Source organism: Pogona vitticeps, chromosome 6 (assembly GCF_051106095.1).
Source record: "Pogona vitticeps strain Pit_001003342236 chromosome 6, PviZW2.1, whole genome shotgun sequence".
Taxonomy (NCBI): domain Eukaryota; kingdom Metazoa; phylum Chordata; class Lepidosauria; order Squamata; family Agamidae; genus Pogona; species Pogona vitticeps.
Window position 1 is genome coordinate 78,294,136 of NC_135788.1, and position 19,277 is coordinate 78,313,412.

Sequence of the window (19,277 nt, forward strand, 5' to 3'; positions counted from 1 at the left end):
CTCAATCTTGGATATTCCATTGGAAAACTATCCGGCAGGTAAAAGAATTTAAATACATAGGGCTTACATTTCACTATCGCAACTCATAGGCTAGACATTGCAAATCCATTATTGTAGCGTTCACCCTTATTATGTTAAGCAGTCATGCATATTCATGTTGCAGGCTAATGTTGCTAAGAGGCGGCGCCAAGAGATATGTAATAAAGAAGTGGAGCCAGAGAGTGAACACTCAGTGAGTCAGGAGGGAGAGAGAGTGGAGAGATAGAGTGTGATATTTGGGAGATCTGAGGTGTGATTAGAGTGAAGAGTGAATAAGAACTGTTATAACCAATAGAAGGTTGAGATTGATGATTAATAAACCTGTAGAAGTTACCTATGATTAATAATCAAACCTGTAATCAATAAACAAGTTTTATTTAAAAGACAGTGAAGTTTCGACCTTCATCTTCGTCCTTCCATAATTAATGTTGATTTAGTGATTAACTGGTGGCAGCGGGTAAAATAGGAGTATTGGTTTGCCTTCGTGTGCTCTGTGTTTGGGAAGTCAGGCAGGGGCACAAGGTGCGAACGCCACAATTATTAATTCGGTAAAGCTGACAGTGCAAGCAAAACTTTGTTTCTTTCACGTATGGGGCAGTACACCTATTCCTGCTGCCCTACGGGTGTTCAAAGACAAGGCTGTATGGCTTAGCGATCTAGCTGGATGCCTTTAACTCCTCGGTGGAAAGATTCAAGGCCACTTTTCTTTGCAATATCTTTGTTGTGCCTCATTGTGTGGCATATGCAGCTCTATGCCTGGAAACAGGTTTAATCAGATTGGGAACACAAACATGGCTGAGACACTTTAAATATTGGCAAAGAATACAGTGGAACGGCATTCGTACGTTGAAAAGTTCATAAGTCGAAACACCATCTCCCATTGAAATGCATGGGAATGGAATTAATCCATTCCAGCATTTCCAAAAATAAAAAATAAAAATAAAAATAAAAATACAACAGAGCAAGTCCCACACTGGGACTGCAAAAAACCCCCCCAAAAAACAGAAAAACAAAAACCAAATCCAAAAACAAAACAACACAACACAGCACAGAAACATAATCCCCCCAGTTCAAACCCACTCTCCAAAACCCACTCAGAACAGTTTTTGTAAAAGGAAAAAGGAGCACCTTACGTGTCCGAAGCCTGTGACTGCTGCCTCTGGGAGGCTTGAGCCTGGCCGGGTTTCTTTGGTCGCTCGCCTCCCAGCTTGCCCTCCACTTGCTCTGTGCCATCCTCTGTGGGCCGATGGTGGGAAATTCAAATGGTGTAGGGCGGCGAGAAGCAAGCAGGAGGTGAGCCGGGAGGTGAGCAGCCAAAGAAACCTGGCTGGCTCAAGCCTCCCGGTGCTACGCTGCCTCTGCTGCGGCCAGGGATGAGCAGCCAAGTGCCTGGCCAGCTCGAGCCTCCTGGTGCTCTGCTGTCTCCGCTGCAGCCGAGGGTGAGCAGCCAAGCATCCGGCCAGCTCGAGCCTCCTGGCGCTGGGTAACAGCTGCCTTCGATCGCAGTGGTGGGGACCCCCGGGAGGTCTCCCAGGGCTTCCCCGCTGCCATCAGAGTGGTCCCTTTTCCTAACTGTTGGGGAGAAAGAGCAGCCTCTTCACCACCAACGGTTTGAATGGAACAAAAAAAAGGTAGGGGAAATTTGAATTTCCCTCCCGTTCCCCCTGCCTTTTTTTCCGTTCATAGGGCGAGGCTCCGTTCGCAAGTCAATGCAAACTTTTGCGAACGGAGCCATTCGTAGGTCGAAGTGTTCATAGATAGGGACGTTTGTAAGTCGAGGCACTTTGTGGACATTGATGACCCCTTAATTATGGGTGTCTTGTCTAATGCTTTACATTCTCCCGGTTTAAAACTGTTCATACAAAAGGCACAAACCATGGGTATCTCCCTAGACCAGTCCCCAACCTTTTAAACTCCACAAACTAGTCGAGGAAGGCACATGTGCAATGGGCGGGGGGGTGCTCGGAGGCCCCTTGCACACTTGCGAAGGGGTGGGGGCACTCGCGTGCACGCACGAAGGAGCTGTGTGGGGGTGGGAGTGCATGCGGGGGGTGGGAGATCTGTCTCTGTGGCCCGGTCCGGCTCACGCCACAGAACAGGGGTTGGGGACCCCTCCCCTAGACCACCTAAGTGCTCTACCTTTTGCTCAGTCTTATAGACTGCTGAAAGAGAGACTCCTGGATATCAGGAGGCAACTTACTGTGGCAGCCCGCAAAGTATGCTTACCTTTAAATCTTACAATTGCCATTATATATTAATAAATCAGTCTTTTATCTACATCGCATAGAGAACCCACATGAATGGTGGACCTTCACCCTAGCCCAGTGGTGGCGAACCTTTTTGGGCTCGCGTGCCCAAACTTGGGGGGGACGAGCAGTGGGTGGTGTGCCGCAGCAGCGGAACCAGAAGTGGCAGCAGAAGGGGGAATCCCAGCACGGAGATGCCTGGAGACTCCACTCTGGATCCGCTGCCAGTGCCTGCTGCGCCAGATCTGCCTGTTGAAGTGCCAGCACCGCGGCTGCAGCTGCCTTCTCAGGTTTGGCTGTGCGGGGGGGGGAGTAGCGATCCAGCGACTTATGGCTTGCGTGTCTGCAAAAGGGCTCCGCGTGCCAGCTGTGGCATGTGTGCCATAGATTCGCCATAGCCAGATGTACTGTACTTCCATCCAATGTTTTATATGGTAGATTTAATTTGCAACCTCTGGAAACACGGCTCTGCCCTTGTAACTCCGGGTTCATAAAATCCCTGGAGCATATGTTTCTCTATTGTGCAGTGTACAATGCCATTCACTCTTCAAACCTGGAATCGGTCCTTGTTAGTCTTACCAGATGGGCAGAGAAGGCAATCTTGTACAATCTTCTGCTAGGTGTGAATAAAACTTACACCAGACAGATGGCCAAATGTATTAGTTTATTAATTCAGCAGCGTAGAACCCAATTTTTAACAAACTCACCTGTCTAATCTTATTGGATGCAGTTAATTATTCCTTTCTGTTTAAGTTACGGCTCAAGGACATTGGCTAGGTTTTACCTGGAAACTATCTGTACACTGCTATATTCACTGCATTGAGACTATTTGATCTGTTTCATATGGGGTTCTATCCCCCATTTATCTGAGGACTGCTGTTTGTTATACATTTTTATGTTATGTCATGTTAAAACAAAACTTATTTGTATGAAGAATGTATTCTTAGTAAGCTTTTTGCACACCATTGCAGTGCTGTTTTCAGAATACAGTTCTGTGTTTTGATGTTATCTCTATTTTGCAGAAGCGAGCATTTGAAGGTATGGGTATAGAGCTGTTTGTCTGGTTTCTTTTTTTTTTCTTTTTCTTTTTCTTTTTGCCTGTTCATTACTTCTGTTTCTAGATAGCGTGACAGCTGGAAGTGGGTCAATGTCCATAGTGATTTATAAATTCAGACATCATGCCAAGCTGTGGGTGGCAAACCCATGCCAATCTCTTTTTTTTACTGTAATCTCTTTTTCCCCCCTGATTGTAAACTATGGTTTGGTGTATTGTCTGGAGTAATGTCTGAACAGATACAAATAAATTGCTAATAGGAGAACACTAGTTTAATATTTTGGTGTACCTGGATTACACTAGGCTTTTTCAACAGAAATCTCCTGCATGTTGAGCCAACCTATACATTTAAATATTGAAGCAAATTCATTAAAATTATTCAGTGGGAAATAATATTAATTTTAAACTTTGATTTTTTTTCTGTATTAGGAAATGCTTATTTAAAATTTAGTTGTGGGTATGTGGGGAATGATAGTGGACTATTACAGACATCAACATTTGCATAAATTTTATATAAGACTGACAGTGAGCCTTCCAGAACGGCAATAATGCTAGAAATGTTTGTGATCAATGTCCTTCTGAACAGCAGTTCAAGTTCAAGTTTGCTAATACACCAGAAAATATTTGTTCTTGAATATGTAAAATATGACATTTTCACTCCTTTTAGGACCTGTAGAAAGTGACAACCCTTCTTCATCATCCTCATCCACTCCAAGTGGCAGACAGAAACTTGTGATTGGAACACTTCTTAAAAAGAAGAAAACCAGTGACATCTACTTTATCCTGCTTGGATGGGCCATTGTAATAGTGCAGATCTGGTCAAATCTCTGGATAATTCAGCTGCTGCCAATACCAATTGCAGGTTATTCACTATTTTCTTATATTGGAAGGTAGAACAGGTTCAGCTAGATGAAAGGCCCCAAACCAATAAGAACCTTGCAGAAGATGGATCAAATAAAACCAATCATATATTACTAGTACAGTGGAACCTCTACTTACGAACTTAATCCGTTTTGGAATGGTGGCCGTAAGTAGAAGCACCCTTTCCCATAGGAATGCATTGAAAATCGGTTAATCTGTTCCGGCCGAAGAAAAATCACTAAAAAAATAAAAAGAGCACAGCAAGCCCAGTCGGAAGGTGCTCCGTTGCTGAGGCTTTAAGAAAAAGACTCAAAAAACAAACACTAGAGCCACCTCCGTTGCTGAGGTTTAAGAAGGGGAAAAAAACTCCAGAGCCCTGCAGACACACACACACACTCACTCCTCCGAAGCAGAGCACAGAAACATACCCTCCCTGCAGACACACACACATACTCACTCCAAAGCAGAGCCACTAACAACATAGCACAGAAACACCAAAACCCACCTAGAACAGTTTTTTTAAAGAAGAAAACAGGAGCTTACCTCCCTGCAGACACACACACAGGCTCACTCCGAAGCAGGAGGCTCTCCCAAGCTTCCAACTGCGACACACACTATAACTGCCGAAAGAGCTACAGCACAAAGAAGCAGCCTCGGCACCACCTACAGTTAGAAATTTGAATTGCCTGCCTTTTCCCCTGCCTTTTTCTGTTCGTATCTTGAAGCTCCGTTTGCAAGTAGAAGCAAAATTTTGCGAACGGAGCTGTTGGTAAGTTGGATCGTTCGTAGGTAGGGACGTTCGTAAGTAGAGGTTCCACTGTATTATTCTTTGTTCCAGGTATGAAAGTGGGAAAGTGGAGAATCATTTTTCATATTTTGCTGTCAGACGTCTTGATGTATATTATATACCAAAATTATACAGTATATATTTTCAGTAGTTCTTAACCCCATTTGCACCCCCAGTTCACCATGGCACTTCGTTTTGTGGTTAAATTGTGGTCCTTTATCTTGTGGGCTATTTCATTCCCTGTTTGTCCTTAACACATACCACCACACCCTAGACTAAAAATCCTTGTTTAATATTTTCACTTCCCTTAGCGTGTGCATTACATTGTAGTCTAAACTTGGCTCTTTCATCACTGTCCACTGGAACATAGTGCTGGCCACCTTCTTTATTTATTTATATAAAATATTTCTACCTCCCCTTTCTCCTTAAAAGGGTGCAAAAAGTGACAAAAGAATAACTACAGTAAGACAGTTAAAAAAACACTAGTTGCTCCCAGTTCTGCATCTGATAACTGTCTCATACACTGTAAAACAATGGTAGGCAAATAACTAGGTGAAGTACTTCAGAGCATACTGGGAATAGATTCTGAACATATGCGCTTGAAATAGAAATTCATTGACTGTCAAGCTTTTGTATTGCAAAGAAGAAATATGTAGATTTCTTTCATACAAGAAGTCTGGACTAGCAAATCATATGATCAACAAGGACAGACTTGCATAATGAGCATACCTCATTGTTGTGCCTGGCAATCTGAATGAATCAACTTAAGCCTGCAGGGTAGAGTGGGGGGTGGGGGTGGGAGCTTAATTACATAGCCATGGCTTTCAGAAGGAAAATGGAATTCTGGAGATAACTCCATTCAGCAGAGAATAATGAATATTTTTCTGCTTTTGACAGAACCTCTTGTTTCATTTGTAAATCAGATAAGATTAAAACTAATCTTAAGCATGTATTTGCTATGTAGAAAACTTGTTCATAGCTTTTCTGCTGAAGAAAACTGAAGTTGGACTGAAACTTTGCAGCTGATGTCCCAAAGTTGTCTTCTTGAAAAAGGATAAATAACTCATTGAACTTTCACATGATAGGACCCTGAAAGATACATTTTGGAATTTAGATTACAGTGGTGCCTCACTTAGCGATGTTAATCCGTTCCGGAAAAAACATCGCTAAGTGATTTCATCGCTAAGCGATTTTAAAAAGCCCATAGGAACGTATTAAAACGCTTTTAATACGTTCCTATGGGCTAAAAACTTACTTTAAAGCAAATTTCCTCCATAGTGGCGGCCATTTTGGGTACCTCTACAGCGAGGCAAAACAGCGGCAGCCATTTTTTTGCAGTGGCCATTTTGGAACTGCCGATCAGCTGTTTAAAAAAGTTCGCTTTGCCATGATCGCTTCCCTGCGATCATCGCAAAGCGAATTTTAGCCATAGGGGCCATCACAAAGCGATCACTCTTGCAATGGCCAAAAGTCCATCGCAAAGCGATTTCATCGCTCAACAGAGCGATCGCTAAGCGAGGCACCACTGTATCTGTATTGAATGCCCTGACTTGCTAATTAAGTAAGACCTATGCATCTACTATTTTTAGTTTTTAAAAATCCTAGCAGTGCCTGATGTGAATATGCAGTGAAAAGTCAGGCTATATTGGAGAGAAAGCAGAGGTCTTCCCTTTTCAGACTCATCCTCCTGCATCCACCAGTAATCTGTAACTGTCATCCAACCATCAGAACCTGCATCAACTGACTCATTAGTAAAATTCAGATTCATTTATTACAGCTATTACTTGCCAAAGTAGACTTCGCCTAAAACTCACCGCTATGCAGAAATCCTCCATCCGGCCGCCATTTTTGCTGCCCGGTAAGCGAGGAAAGGGCGCGAAAACACGGCGTGCAGCCATTTTCCCCCCCGGTGGCCATTTTGGAACCGCCGATTAGCTGTTTTTAAAACATCACTGTGCGAAAATCGGTAAGCGAAACGCTTACCAATCATCGCAAAGCGATTTTTGTCCGTCTAAAACATCGCAATGCGATCGCTTTTGCGATCACAAATAACTCATCGCTATGCAGATTCATCGTTAAACGGGGCACTCATTAAGCAAGGCACCACTGTATTCTAATAAAGTTTAGCTAGTGCAGAAATATTTAAAATGTAAGTGTTTGTTTTTTATCAATGATTTCAAATATAATGGCCCAATTTCAACTCAAGCAGGCTGTTCCTTTGCCATGCTGTTTATACTTGGTGTGGAGATTTTGCATTGTCTAACACAATGCAGGAACGAAATGGGCTGCTGCTGTATGCGTGGAATGTTGCTCTCCATCCATCTTCTGCTAGCCTGTTACATTTCCATGCAGAGCAGTTGTGTAATTCCGACATCCAAGAGGGGAGCTGTTGAACAAAAGGAATGTTTCTTCCCTCTGCCCTTGTAAGAGATTTATGTACCCTTCGGAATATCTATATTGTTGTTTTTATTATGAATTATGTATAACTAGTCAGATGGCATACAGTACTACAAAAGTTATACCCTAGACCAGAGGGCTTGACCCTGACCGGGCCGTGAAGACAGACCTCCCACCAGCCCCCCTCCCCCGCACGCACTCAGAGCGGCGGGGGCGGGGGTAGCCAAGAGCCAGAGTCAGCAAATGGCTGGGTACTCCGGCTGGTCTCTTCCCAGCAGCGACAGCAGAGGGGGTGGGGGTGGGCAAGAGCCGGGAGGCAGCGAAGACAAACCTCCCCCCCACGCACTCCCTTCCCCAGAACTGCTTTGTGGGCACGCTTGCCAGCGCGAGTGCTCCCTCCCCCTTTCATGCAAGCGCCCCTGCGCGCAAAGCAACTGTGGGGAGGAAAGTGAGTGCAGGGGTGGGCAGGAGGTCTGCCTTTGTGGCAGCGGCGGCGGCGGCGGGTGAGTGGGTGTGGGCCAGAACCGGGTGTCAAGAGCATGGCCGGGTGCTCCGGCTGCTCTCTTCCCAGCAGCGACAGCGGGGGGGTGGGTGGGTTAGGACTGGGCAAGAGCCAGGAGGTTGCAAAGACAAACCTCCCCCTGCCCCCCCCGCATGTACTCCCCTCCCCAGAGCTGCTTTGCGGGCGCGCTTGCCAGCATGAGTGCTTCCTCCCTCTTTCATGCAAGAGCTCCGTGTGCGCAAAGTAGCCCTGGGGAGGGAAGTGTGTTCAGGGACCGGCAGGAGGTCTGCCTTTGCGGCCCGGCAGCGGGGGTGGGTGGGTAGGTGGGTGTCGGCCAGAGCCGGGAGGCAAGAGCATGGCCAGGTGCTCTGGATACTCTCCTCCCGGCAGCAGCAGAGGAGGGGGATGGGGTAGCCAAGAACCGAGAGGCAAGAGTATGGTCAGTGTTCCAGTGGCTCTCTTCCCAGGAGCAGCAGCGGATGGGGGTGGGCAACAGCCAGGAAATCATGAAGACAGACCTCCCCTGCTCCCTCCGCATGCACTCCCTTCCCCAGAGCTGCTTCCTTTCATGCAAGCGCCCCGCGTGCACAAAGCAGCTGTGGGGAGAGAAGTGAGTGCAGGGGCGGGCGGGAGGTCTGCCTTTGCAGCGGCAGCGGCGGCGGGTGGGTGGGGGTGGACCAGAGCCGGGAGGGAACAGCATGGCCGGGTGCTGCGGCTGCACTCTTCCCAGCAGCAACAGTGGAGGAGTGGGAGTGGGCAAGATCCAGGAGGTTGCAAAGACAGACCTCCCCTGCTCCCTCCGCATGCACTCCCTTCCCCAGAACTGCTTTGCGGGCACGCTTGCCAGCGCGAGCGCTTCCTCCCTCTTTCATGCAAGCGTCCCGCGCGCGCAAAGCAACTGGAGGGAGGAAAGTGAGTGCAGGGGCGGGCGGGAGGTCTGCCTTTGTGGCGGCGGGGACGGGTGAGTGGGTGTGGGCCAGAACCGGGAGGGAAGAGCATGGCCAGGTGCTCCGGCTGCTCTCTTCCCAGCAGCGACAGTGGAGGGGGTGGGAGTGGGCAAGATCCAGGAGGTTGCAAAGAGGAGAAGGAGGAGCCTAGGCAGCTGTCTGACAGGGGCGATATTGCTGTTGAGTAGTGCTGGTAGCTAGGCGCGCGCAGAGCGCGCACGTGGTTCTCCATGGTGAAGGCGGGGGAGGGGGTGACAGCGGCCTCGGCCTCAGTAATTGGCAGCGACTGATGTCGCGGGCACTGGAGGCGATGGGTGCGATCTTCCTGGTCCGCGCTCGGTGCCATGTCCCGGAGCTGCTGCACCCACCTCCTGTGGGATGTGAGGAAGTGGAGTTTGGGGCTGGAAGAGCCCGGGGAGAGAAGTGAGTGCAGGGGCGGGCGGGAGGTCTGCGTTGGCAGCGGCAGCGGCAGCGGGTGGGTGGGGGTGGACCAGAGCCGGGAGGGAAGAGCATGGCCGGGTGCTCCGGCTGCTCTCTTCCCAGCAGCAACAGCAGAGGGGTGTGGGTGTGGACAAGAGCCAGGAAGTCGCGGACAGACTTCCCCGTGCCCCCTCCGCATGCACTCCCTTCTCCAGAGCTGCTTTGTAGTGCACGCTTGCCAGCGCGAGCGCTCCCTCCCCCTTTCATGCAAGCGCCCCGCGCGCGCAAAGCAGCTGTGGGGAGGGAAGTGTGTACAGGGGCGGGCGGGAGGGGGAATGCGCGAGCGCAAGGGGCCGCCCCACCTCCCTCAGAGGCTCCCCCCGGTCCGCACTACAGAAAAGGTTGAGGAACACTGCCCTAGACTATATAAACTAACAAAACTGGATCCCGATATGTTAACAGGCAGGTGAAACATTAGGAAGAAAAACCTTCAGAACACGACCAAACAGCCCGAAAAACCTACAATAACCATCAGATCCTGGCCGTGAAAGCTTTCGAGAATACATCGAACGCTTCTACGGGGAGGAAACAGTCAAACAGACCCAGAGACTGGAAACACTCCAAAGCAAAAGAGCACACCTACTATGTTCCTTAACATTTCTACTACGCCGCGGAGACAAAAAACATACCAGCCATCCTCAGGACAATAAGGGCCTTTGTTTTCCCACAAGCTAGCCACATCTATGACCACCTGGAACATGCCCTCCTCCAAGAAAGAATCCACACAACCCACAAAAAACGACTCCACACGCAAAGAACTACTATTCCTACACCTCAATATCAGCCAAAAAATGAGAAGTCATGATCGGGACAAGATCGATAGTCTCTACTACAGAAAGCTGGAAAAAGACATGGTGGACCACATAGCCAGGCAAAAACAGAAATTCAACAAAAGAACACAGAGTTCTAACTCCTCTGAAAATGCCAGCCACAGAAACTGGTGAAACGTTAGGAAGAAAAACCTTCAGGACACGGCCAAACAGCCAGAAAAACACAAGAACCATCAGATCCCGGCTGTGAAAGCCTTCGAGAATACATTTATCCTGCTATCTTTATCAAGCAAAATATGCCAATTTGGACATCTAACAATCAATTTTTTTATTTATTTTTTTTTAAACATAAAATACATAAACCAAAATACAAATAGACTGTGTTCCCCACCACCATAGACAGGACCTCTTCCAAAAATCTTTTTCCTCCATCTATTCTTCTGCTTTTATTGTCCTCCAGAACTGCATTGATTCTTGATTTGGAGTTTTCCCTTTTCCTCTTGTTGGCACATATTCCAAAAATCTGCCCCATATATCATAAAATTATTCTTTTTCATCTCTCCTTTCTTAACCTTTTGGTTACAATTTAACTTACAATTTAAAGCTATATTCCATATTTCATTGTACCATTCGTCCATTCGAAATTCAGATTTTGATTTCTGTTGCCTGGTTATTATTAGTCTAGCTGCTGTTAATAAATCAATTCTTTAGTCATCTTATCATATTCCACATTCTCAAATATTGGTAACAAAGCAATCTCAGGATTAAGTTCTATATTTTTTCACATATGTCATTTAATTCTTTAAAGATTAGTTTCCAAAATCTTTGTACTTTTTCACATTCCCACCAGATATGAAAGTATGTTCCAATTTCCTTCTTACATTTCCAACAGACATTCAGATAACTAGCGTTAATTTTATTTAATTTTGTAGGTGTTAAATGCCATCTTAAGCTCATTTTTTAAAAAATTATTCTCACTGACATAAATCTTAAAAATCTCATTTTCCACATCTTCCTCCGTTCTTCCTCATTTATTCAATCAAATTTTAATTTTCTCCTATTTTAGTTTGTGATACATCTTCCTGCTCCAGTCCAATGGATTGCAGTTATGCATCATGCTGTTTCAAAAGCAGGAAAATTAATTTCATTTTCTCAGTTTTGCCAAAGACTTTCATATCCCCCAGAACTACCTGTTTAGGATTCAGAGGAACTGAAATCCCATTTCTTTCCTTGATCTTCACAGTTTTATGAACACATTGGCTTATTTGCAGGAAACTGTCAGAGTTTTATAATACACAATTAAGTTTTTTAGACTATTTAATAGGGAACGTTTTGGAACAAAATCTAATTCTGTTTTTTGGGGTTTGTTTATTACTTAATTTGTGATTTATTGAACTGTTTTTACTCAATCTTTAAACGTGCCCCTTTGCATTTGTTTCATGTGGCCACCAGAAAGCAGAACTTCCCAGTAAATTTCATTGGATTTAAATCTTGCACAATCATTGAATATCAGAGAGTATTTGCCATGATGAAATCTTACTGCTAAATTGGCAATGACACATTCTTCTTTAGGAGAAACATAGCTCTATGGTTGATCTATTAACTATAAACATTGAATAAAAACCATTCAAAAGGCATTAATTGAAGTGAAAGAGGCCTAAGTGAAAGAGGCCTTGAATGCCTATTGTCATTTTGATTTTGGTTGATTCATGGTAGATGAACAGTTCAGTGGATATATGCCTGCCTGAGACTAGCTCTGATGTTGGCAATACAGTATATTGGTCTCCAGATGCTGGTAATTGTCCATTCTTCTTTGATATAGTCAGTACACCCATTACTGAGAGGTTATCGGGGTGTAGTCATGCAGCATCCAGAGGTCTATAGATTGCTCAATCTACTCAAATTTGTTTAACTACTGACTATACCTTATTAAAACAATCAGTTGGAAAGATTTGAGATATGATATGTGTTCAGAAAGTCCTGGTTGTATGATCTTTGCTTCAGTTGGACTGAACCTTTTTTTTCAACAAGCAAGCAAACAAAATACAGGTGTTTTGGAGTACTGCAATGTTGCTACAGTAATTCCTTCCTTAATTGCTCTTTTTTTTAATGGTTACAGTGTGGGTTGTCAAAAAAATTGTGGTCCATTTTGGAGTAATTACATTCTTGGTGACTCACTGCAGCGGTTGGTGGCATGTCCTGGAGGACTTCGTGAGAGAGCGTCAGGAAGCTCTTGCCCCAAGGCCAATCAAGGGGCTTGGAAGAGTCATCCTAAAACTTGACAGTAAGGTATTTAAAGTTACTTTTTAAACTTCTCCAGTTTAAACTATTTCTGCTTAGAAATACAATTGTATCTACATTTGTGAATATATACTAGTGTTGAAATCCTGATGGTAATTAAACAGATAGGGTTCTGAGGTTATAGATAGTATTCTTGTGTTCTTACATTCTATGGTTAGATCCTAAGTTCTTATAAGTGGAATTTAGTGTTCCCTCCAAGGGAAGTAAGGAAGGGAGATGATTGCTCAGTGATTTTCTCTATGCATGCTGAAAACCTTCTGTGGAGAATTTGAATACCTTTTGGAATACTGCTGGAGGCTATGGAGGATCCAGGAAAAAGAAATAATTGGCAAAATCATCTCCCCAATTCTGCTATTGTGAGCCTTTACTTAGAGTTGTTTTTGTGAGAGGCATTTCCTGTTTGCAGAAGACGAGATCCAAATCAGTTTCTGTTTTCTATAATCAAGGAATAAAACTGAACCTTGGTAGGCCAGAGGTTGGTTGGTTGGTTGGTTGGTTGGTTTATTTATTCTATTTATACCCCACCTATCTAGTCAATACGACCACTCTAGGCGGCTTAACATGCCCCACAATATTGAATGATTTCTGCCCCACTGATCTCCAGTCCAAAAGTCTAACAAGTTCCACACCTTAGAATTGCAGAGCTGGAAGGGACCCTATGGATCGAGTTCAGCTACTGTTAAGGAGGAACAGTGGGGAATCGAGCTCCCAACCTCTGGCTTCACAGCCAGATATCTAAACCACCGAGCTGTCGTTTTCCTGTCTCAGACACCTCTCTTGAGACTAGTAGTTCTGAACATTTCCTATAATGTGTTGCACTCATCTATCAAAGAACCCACACCGTCCCACCATGAAAGAAAGAAAAAAAAACTCACTTTTCCAAGAAGGACATTTATGTTTACAGATTTTCTGTTACAATATTTAGCATTTGTGCTAATTTTTAAGTGCATTGAAATCGAAGTACTATTGTTGGAAGTAGACATAAAAAACCAAAAATAATTTCACTAGTAACTGAAAATTGTAATGGGAATAATTGAGTATAAATTTTACTTCTGTTATAGTGGTGAAACAGATGATAAATAAAAATCCAGTAGTATCATTGTTAATTATGTTATTGCTGTGGCTAAAGCATGACCAAACAAAAGTAACAGTCCCATTATGTTATATTATAAAATGCGCTATCTCGTGCATACTATTTCTGTGTCCTACCAGTAGTGCATGTACCATTTATTGAGAATCACTGCTCTACACCATTCTCAGGGCTTCACTCTCCTTTCTTCAGAAGGTGGGAAATAGTAATTAGAATGGCGGGCCTGTTAACCTTAATTGTGAAATATGCTATAGCAGACCATAAAAGAATGGGGAAAGATAAAAGATAGCTGCCATGCACAGGGCAGCATACATTTTGCTTGCTGTAGTACTTGGCTAGCCACTGCAGGTATAAAAGGCATTAGTGAAACATTTGTATTCTAATCTGATCTATGTTTGTAACATTTCTATGCTGCTGTTCAACTCAACATTTTCAGGGTGGTTTTCCATTAACTGATAAAATGCAATAGAAATTTTAGGGCTTACTCCATACACAATGTATCAGTTTGTGTACACACAAGTGCCATCTTTTGTATAGGTATTAAACAATGCAGGCGCAGCAAGGCCTGAGATCTGATGCAGTGCAGTTGAGAGCGTTTGAGAAAGTATGACAACTGATACTTGTTTTCACTTTAAATATTTATTTCTTCTTTATTTATTCATTATTTCGACCTTCTATACATCCCCATTAGTATTATCACTATGTGGTTTACATACAATAAAACCATACAAAAGCCCCCACCATGTAATAAATACTATAAAAATACAATAAACTACAACAAACACTTTGGCTAGCTAAAACCTACCTTTAAATAGAAACACAAAACCCATTTGATCATTTCAAGTCACTAGTAGAAGGTTGCTTTATATAATTCTCTCCTATTTAGTTTCCTAAAAACTATGAGGGATGGCCATGGTGAATCCCTGCAGGAAGCTCATTCCAAAGGGAAGAGGCCACTACTGGGAAAGCTTGGTTCCTAGTGTTGGCTTTTTTGGCCTCCATGGGTGTTACAATTCTTAATACCAAGGACTTGACATTTTCCAGTTATGTAGGAGCTCCTCAACCCAATCCAAAAGCTGTATCGAGGGATTTGAAGTCCTTCGGGGGGTTGGGGTGGGGGCAGTGCTTGACAGGATCACTTTTGAAGGAATCAGCAAAAGATGTGCCACTAGAGGTCAGCATGAAAACCCACATTCTCACTCTTAATTCCAAAACAATTTAATGAATTACTGTATTTAATGAACACACATCTAATGAATTAAACATTTCCCCACCGCATGTAGCAGCAGCAAATTCCTTTCCAAAATATCAAGGGTACTGGCAGCATTTTAGCTTCAGGATAAACTTTTGAAGGAATTGCTGTCATAGGCTTTAAAGGAAACAGAAAATTTTATTAAGTTTTGAATTGCTGTTTAGAACATCACGGAATCAATGAAGGGTTGCCTTTCCCAATGGACCTGAACAAAGTATATCAGTAGTTGATAGAGTATATGATGTGCCGGAGCAAACACTGAAGTGGGAAACAAAAATACGTCTATTTCCATCACTTGTAAATGTCCTGTGCCTGGCAAATTTTATCTAATCACTGTGAAATTTGGTACTGTGATAGACTCTTCAGGGTCATTACAAACACCACATTTCAAGTTATAAATTCAACAGAGATTTTATAATGAATAGATTTTGAGTCCTGTAATGATAAGAGGCCAGAATCTTGTTGGATGTTATTGCATGTACAAGGAGAGTCATGCAAATGGTGTCCCGTGTGTATAATAACATGTCTGTCAGACCTTTGTGGGCTGTTGATTGCATGCTTGGTTGTTGTGCAAAATGCAAAAATCATTCACACAATTGCCTTTGCACATTCACTAATATCCAACAGAATTCTGGCCAGATTTTTTGATTGTTTTTATTATTATTTTATCCCTCATGTCATATTGTACAGCTAGTCCGGCTAGAGAAATGAGGGAAGGAATTGGGAAACCACAGTAAACAACAGTAACAAAGAGAACAATTGTGATGTAAACATAATTTCCTTATGACTGACTCTTAATTAAAGAGAGGTCATAAACTTTTAAAAATATATTATTCAGACAACATCCCATCAAAGTTAAATATGAAACTAAACTATGCTCTTTGTAATCAGAAAAATGAAGAAAAAAGTATAGGAAAGATTGAATTTGTATTTATCTTGCACATGGCAGTGAAATATATTATGTATGGTGGTGTGTATTCCGATACTATATAGAAAGTGACAGCCATAACCTGAAACCCTAGGGATTTTCAGTACATGGCAGATGTGGTGGAAATAATGTTGTGAGAAATCATATTTATAGCATACATACATGACATTTACAATATGGTGGAAGTAGACTGTTTAAATCCTTTGAGAAGCTGCATCATTTCAGCAGTTTATTAGAGAGAGAACATTGAGTTTTGAAATGTATGAGTACACATAATAATGGTGGGCATAGAGGACTATGAAACTACCTACCAAAATACAAAAAAAAATATTCACACTGTAAACTGAAGCAAAAGTCAATCTATAACATTCTGGTTTTCCATTCCGGGGGGGCGTGCGTGCTCCACTGGCCACTGTCATTTGCACTTGTGTTTAAATCAACAGTGGAGGACGTTTTACAGGAAGGATCTTGGGGACACAGCTATTCTGCTCTGTAGTGAGGAACAGCAGGCCATAGTTATAAGGATAGAAATTCTCAAGATCCTGAGTTTGTCAAGGAGTATTCCATAATACTGGTGTACGAACATGGTAAAAATAGGGAGAAGAGAATGATAACAAAATGCTGGAGGAAAGGAGGTCAGTGCTAATTCTTTGCCAGAAAAAGTGTGGTTGTTTTGGGTCTGGTTTTTTTTTACACAAGCATTCACTCAGCATAGGAGTTCGTTATCAGAAGCAGTATTCATGTCCAAAGTAAGGAGAGCTTTTCCACAGGATGATGATGTGTTTTGAACCACATTGGTGTATTGCATGATATTTTCTTAAGTACCTTATGCGTTTTTCTTTTTCTGGCAAGAGCAGTCTCTGGTGTTTAAAAAGGTTTGAAAAGGTGCTTGATAAAGTTGCTTGAGTAGGAAGGAGGATTGCAAATACACCTTTGGCAAGTGTATTTACAAGACATCCTTTCATTTAATTCAGCATCAGTTGTTTTCTTGGCATAACTGTCTGCCTTGATTTCAGTACTCATCATGGCCTGGAATTACCAGTCCATCTTTAGCAACTATAACCTCCTTCCCTGAGAGTATAAAACATGATCTAAAAGGTTATCTTGGGTAACCATTCAGCAGTGGGTGAATCTGCTGCAGGTATGTGTCTGTCTGTATTCTCTGTAGCATATCATAGTATCAGCAACTCAGCAGCAGGAAGCAGGAAATCTTCAAGCATTGTGTGCTTCCTGCTGGTGGTGCCCTGATTTGTAGCTCCGTGTATCTCATTGGTCTGTAGGCGTATTCATTTATCTCCCCATCTCTGATAGCTCATTTTTTCAAATCAGAGCAAAATGTTTCCACCCTGATAAATGGAATCCTTTTAAAAATTATTTCCAGACAGTGCCTCCCACAATTTGTCCTCTGTATGTAAAATGTCTGCATCTGATTGATTAACATTAGACATCAAATTAGAGCTCAAGGACACTAGTGTCAATCAGCTGTGCTGTGGTCTTCTAAATACACCTTGCTTTCTTTCTGGTTAAATATTTATTTGTTTTAAAGTTTTCTATGCCACTTCTTTCCTACTGTGATGAGCCTTTGAGTCTGGAATGGTTTTATTTCATTCCTTGAACAATGTTGTGTGTTTTGTTTCACTACAATTGCATTCTCCAATAATCCTTCCCTGTCTTCTTGTCTTTTTCTCTTCTCTGTTTTCCCACTTTCCTTTCCCCAAGCTGTGGCATTGGCTTAATAAGAAGGTAAATAAGAAGTCAGTTTGTTTACAATTAATATATTTTTATACTCTTTTTCAGCATGAAGAGTGTTTGTTGTGTGTTTGGAGTGTAGTTTTCTTTTTTGTTTTGTTTTGCAACATAGCTTGATTTTTATTTTGTATCATACCTGTTCTAACATTCCAGGTCATGTTTTAAGCTACAGAAGGTCATTCAGTGCCATGTATTTCCTCTGGCACACGTTGTGTACCAGTTATTTAAATGTGAATGTGCCATTAGCTTCAGAGGAGATCACCAAGCTCCATGTAGCTTATGGTGGTAACCAATTACATAGATATGAAATATTTGTAAATATTAAGATAAAATAATGGCTGAAATCCATTAATAAATTGCAACTAGAGGAGGCCTATCAAATCAATGGGGGTGTGTGAGCCAACTCCTCTGTAGGTTTCATTGAGTCAATGGATCTGCTCTAATTGTGACTTACTACTGGATTTCAGCCAATATGACCCTCATATACAGGCTTCAGAACTATACTGTTATGCCTTTGATTATTTCCAGAAGTGTAAATAGGAATGCAGCATTGTGAAAGGAGAATTAAGACAGCAAGAGTAGGGTGTTCTGACTCTTTGTCTTCCTCTTGTTTTTTCCTCTACAGCTGCTTCCTTGTTCCTCATCTGCTTTTCCCCACTTGCCCAGAAAACATTCCTGACAAAGCAGGGAAGAGGGTTGCAGAGGAAAAGCAATGGCGAGGGAAACAGTCCCCTCCCCAAACTCACGACTCCTCTTTCACAGATATCCCTTGCCCTTCACTTGAGAATTCAATCCTGTAGTTGCATCCATCATCCCTGATTGGAAAAGGAGTGTTTCTAAAAGAGAACATGATGGTAAAGTTTTCTCACTGTTGCAGATGTCATTTAAAAATGCAGAATATGAACAGAATTACCTTAGGTTTCCATTGTTAGCTTCTAAACTATGTGGGTGTCAGACAGGGAAAAAAAGAGAGGGTAGAGTTTCAGTTCATAGAAGTTTTTCTTTTTGTGGTGGAGAAAGGTGTTAAAATTGTAACTTGTAACAGATAACTAAAAATTTCTGAAATTACGTAGGTGCAAGTTACACATCTTACTTTATGACACCACAGGCTTAAACCCCAAGCATTTTTAAGGCATTGAGATGGTCCATGTGACTATGGTTTCTTCTATTTCCTTTCATGTATAACTTTTCAGGATACTCTTCTCCATAGGTGGTTGATCTGTTTCTTCTGGTACTGACTCCCCAGATTTCTGGCAGTGGAAAGAAAATTCAGTTGACAGCTAAACTGTGTAAAGTTTAACATGCACTTCGGAATCAAGTTGAGCCAGTGCTGTAAAAAGTAACTAATGGGCAGTGAGTGGACTTTTTGTTGACTTCATAATTGCTGACTGCTAATCAGGAAACAATTGGGTATACAGTATACACTATTAGAAGGCATTTCCGGGAGGAGGCCATATCTTCTCTCCATGTAGCTCCCATACACCCTACATAGCTGCTCAGGATGGATGGAAAACTGCACAGAGGTGTTTCAGATGAGCTAGAGGGCTGTTGAGAAAGGAAGAGAAGGAGAATGTCTTGTTGCCAGTAGGTGAGCACTACATAAGGAAGGAAACCACCCCCTACTGGATCCACTGATGCAGGTTTTTCCATCTGTGCATGTTTTCAGTGTGGTCTTCACTGAAATAAGAACACATTTGTGTGTTTCCTTACATACATCTTGTGCAATGGTGTCCAAATATTCCATTGCAAAACAACACATTGAGAATATCTTGCTTTTTAAAAATGACAGTGGATTTATAATATGTTAAAAATGCTTATTTCTGAGCAAACTGGAGTTTTATTTCTGTGACAGATTAAAATTAAAACTTTCTGCT

At 42.8% G+C, this 19,277-nt stretch overlaps 1 protein-coding gene across 2 annotated transcripts in view; it reads left to right on the forward strand.

Moving 5' to 3' along the window:
- TMEM245 (transmembrane protein 245) overlaps positions 1 to 19,277 on the forward strand; it is an 88,443-nt gene that overhangs the window by 22,507 nt on the left and 46,659 nt on the right. Inside the window, exons 5-7 of one of the 2 annotated variants that reach the window (XM_020804914.3) lie at positions 4,007 to 4,201; positions 12,203 to 12,372; positions 17,374 to 17,397. In XM_020804914.3, the coding sequence (XP_020660573.3) occupies positions 4,007 to 4,201; positions 12,203 to 12,372; positions 17,374 to 17,397 (389 nt within the window). The remainder of the gene's footprint in view (positions 1 to 4,006; positions 4,202 to 12,202; positions 12,373 to 17,373; positions 17,398 to 19,277) is intronic. The other variant, XM_020804915.3, reaches the window with a different exon arrangement.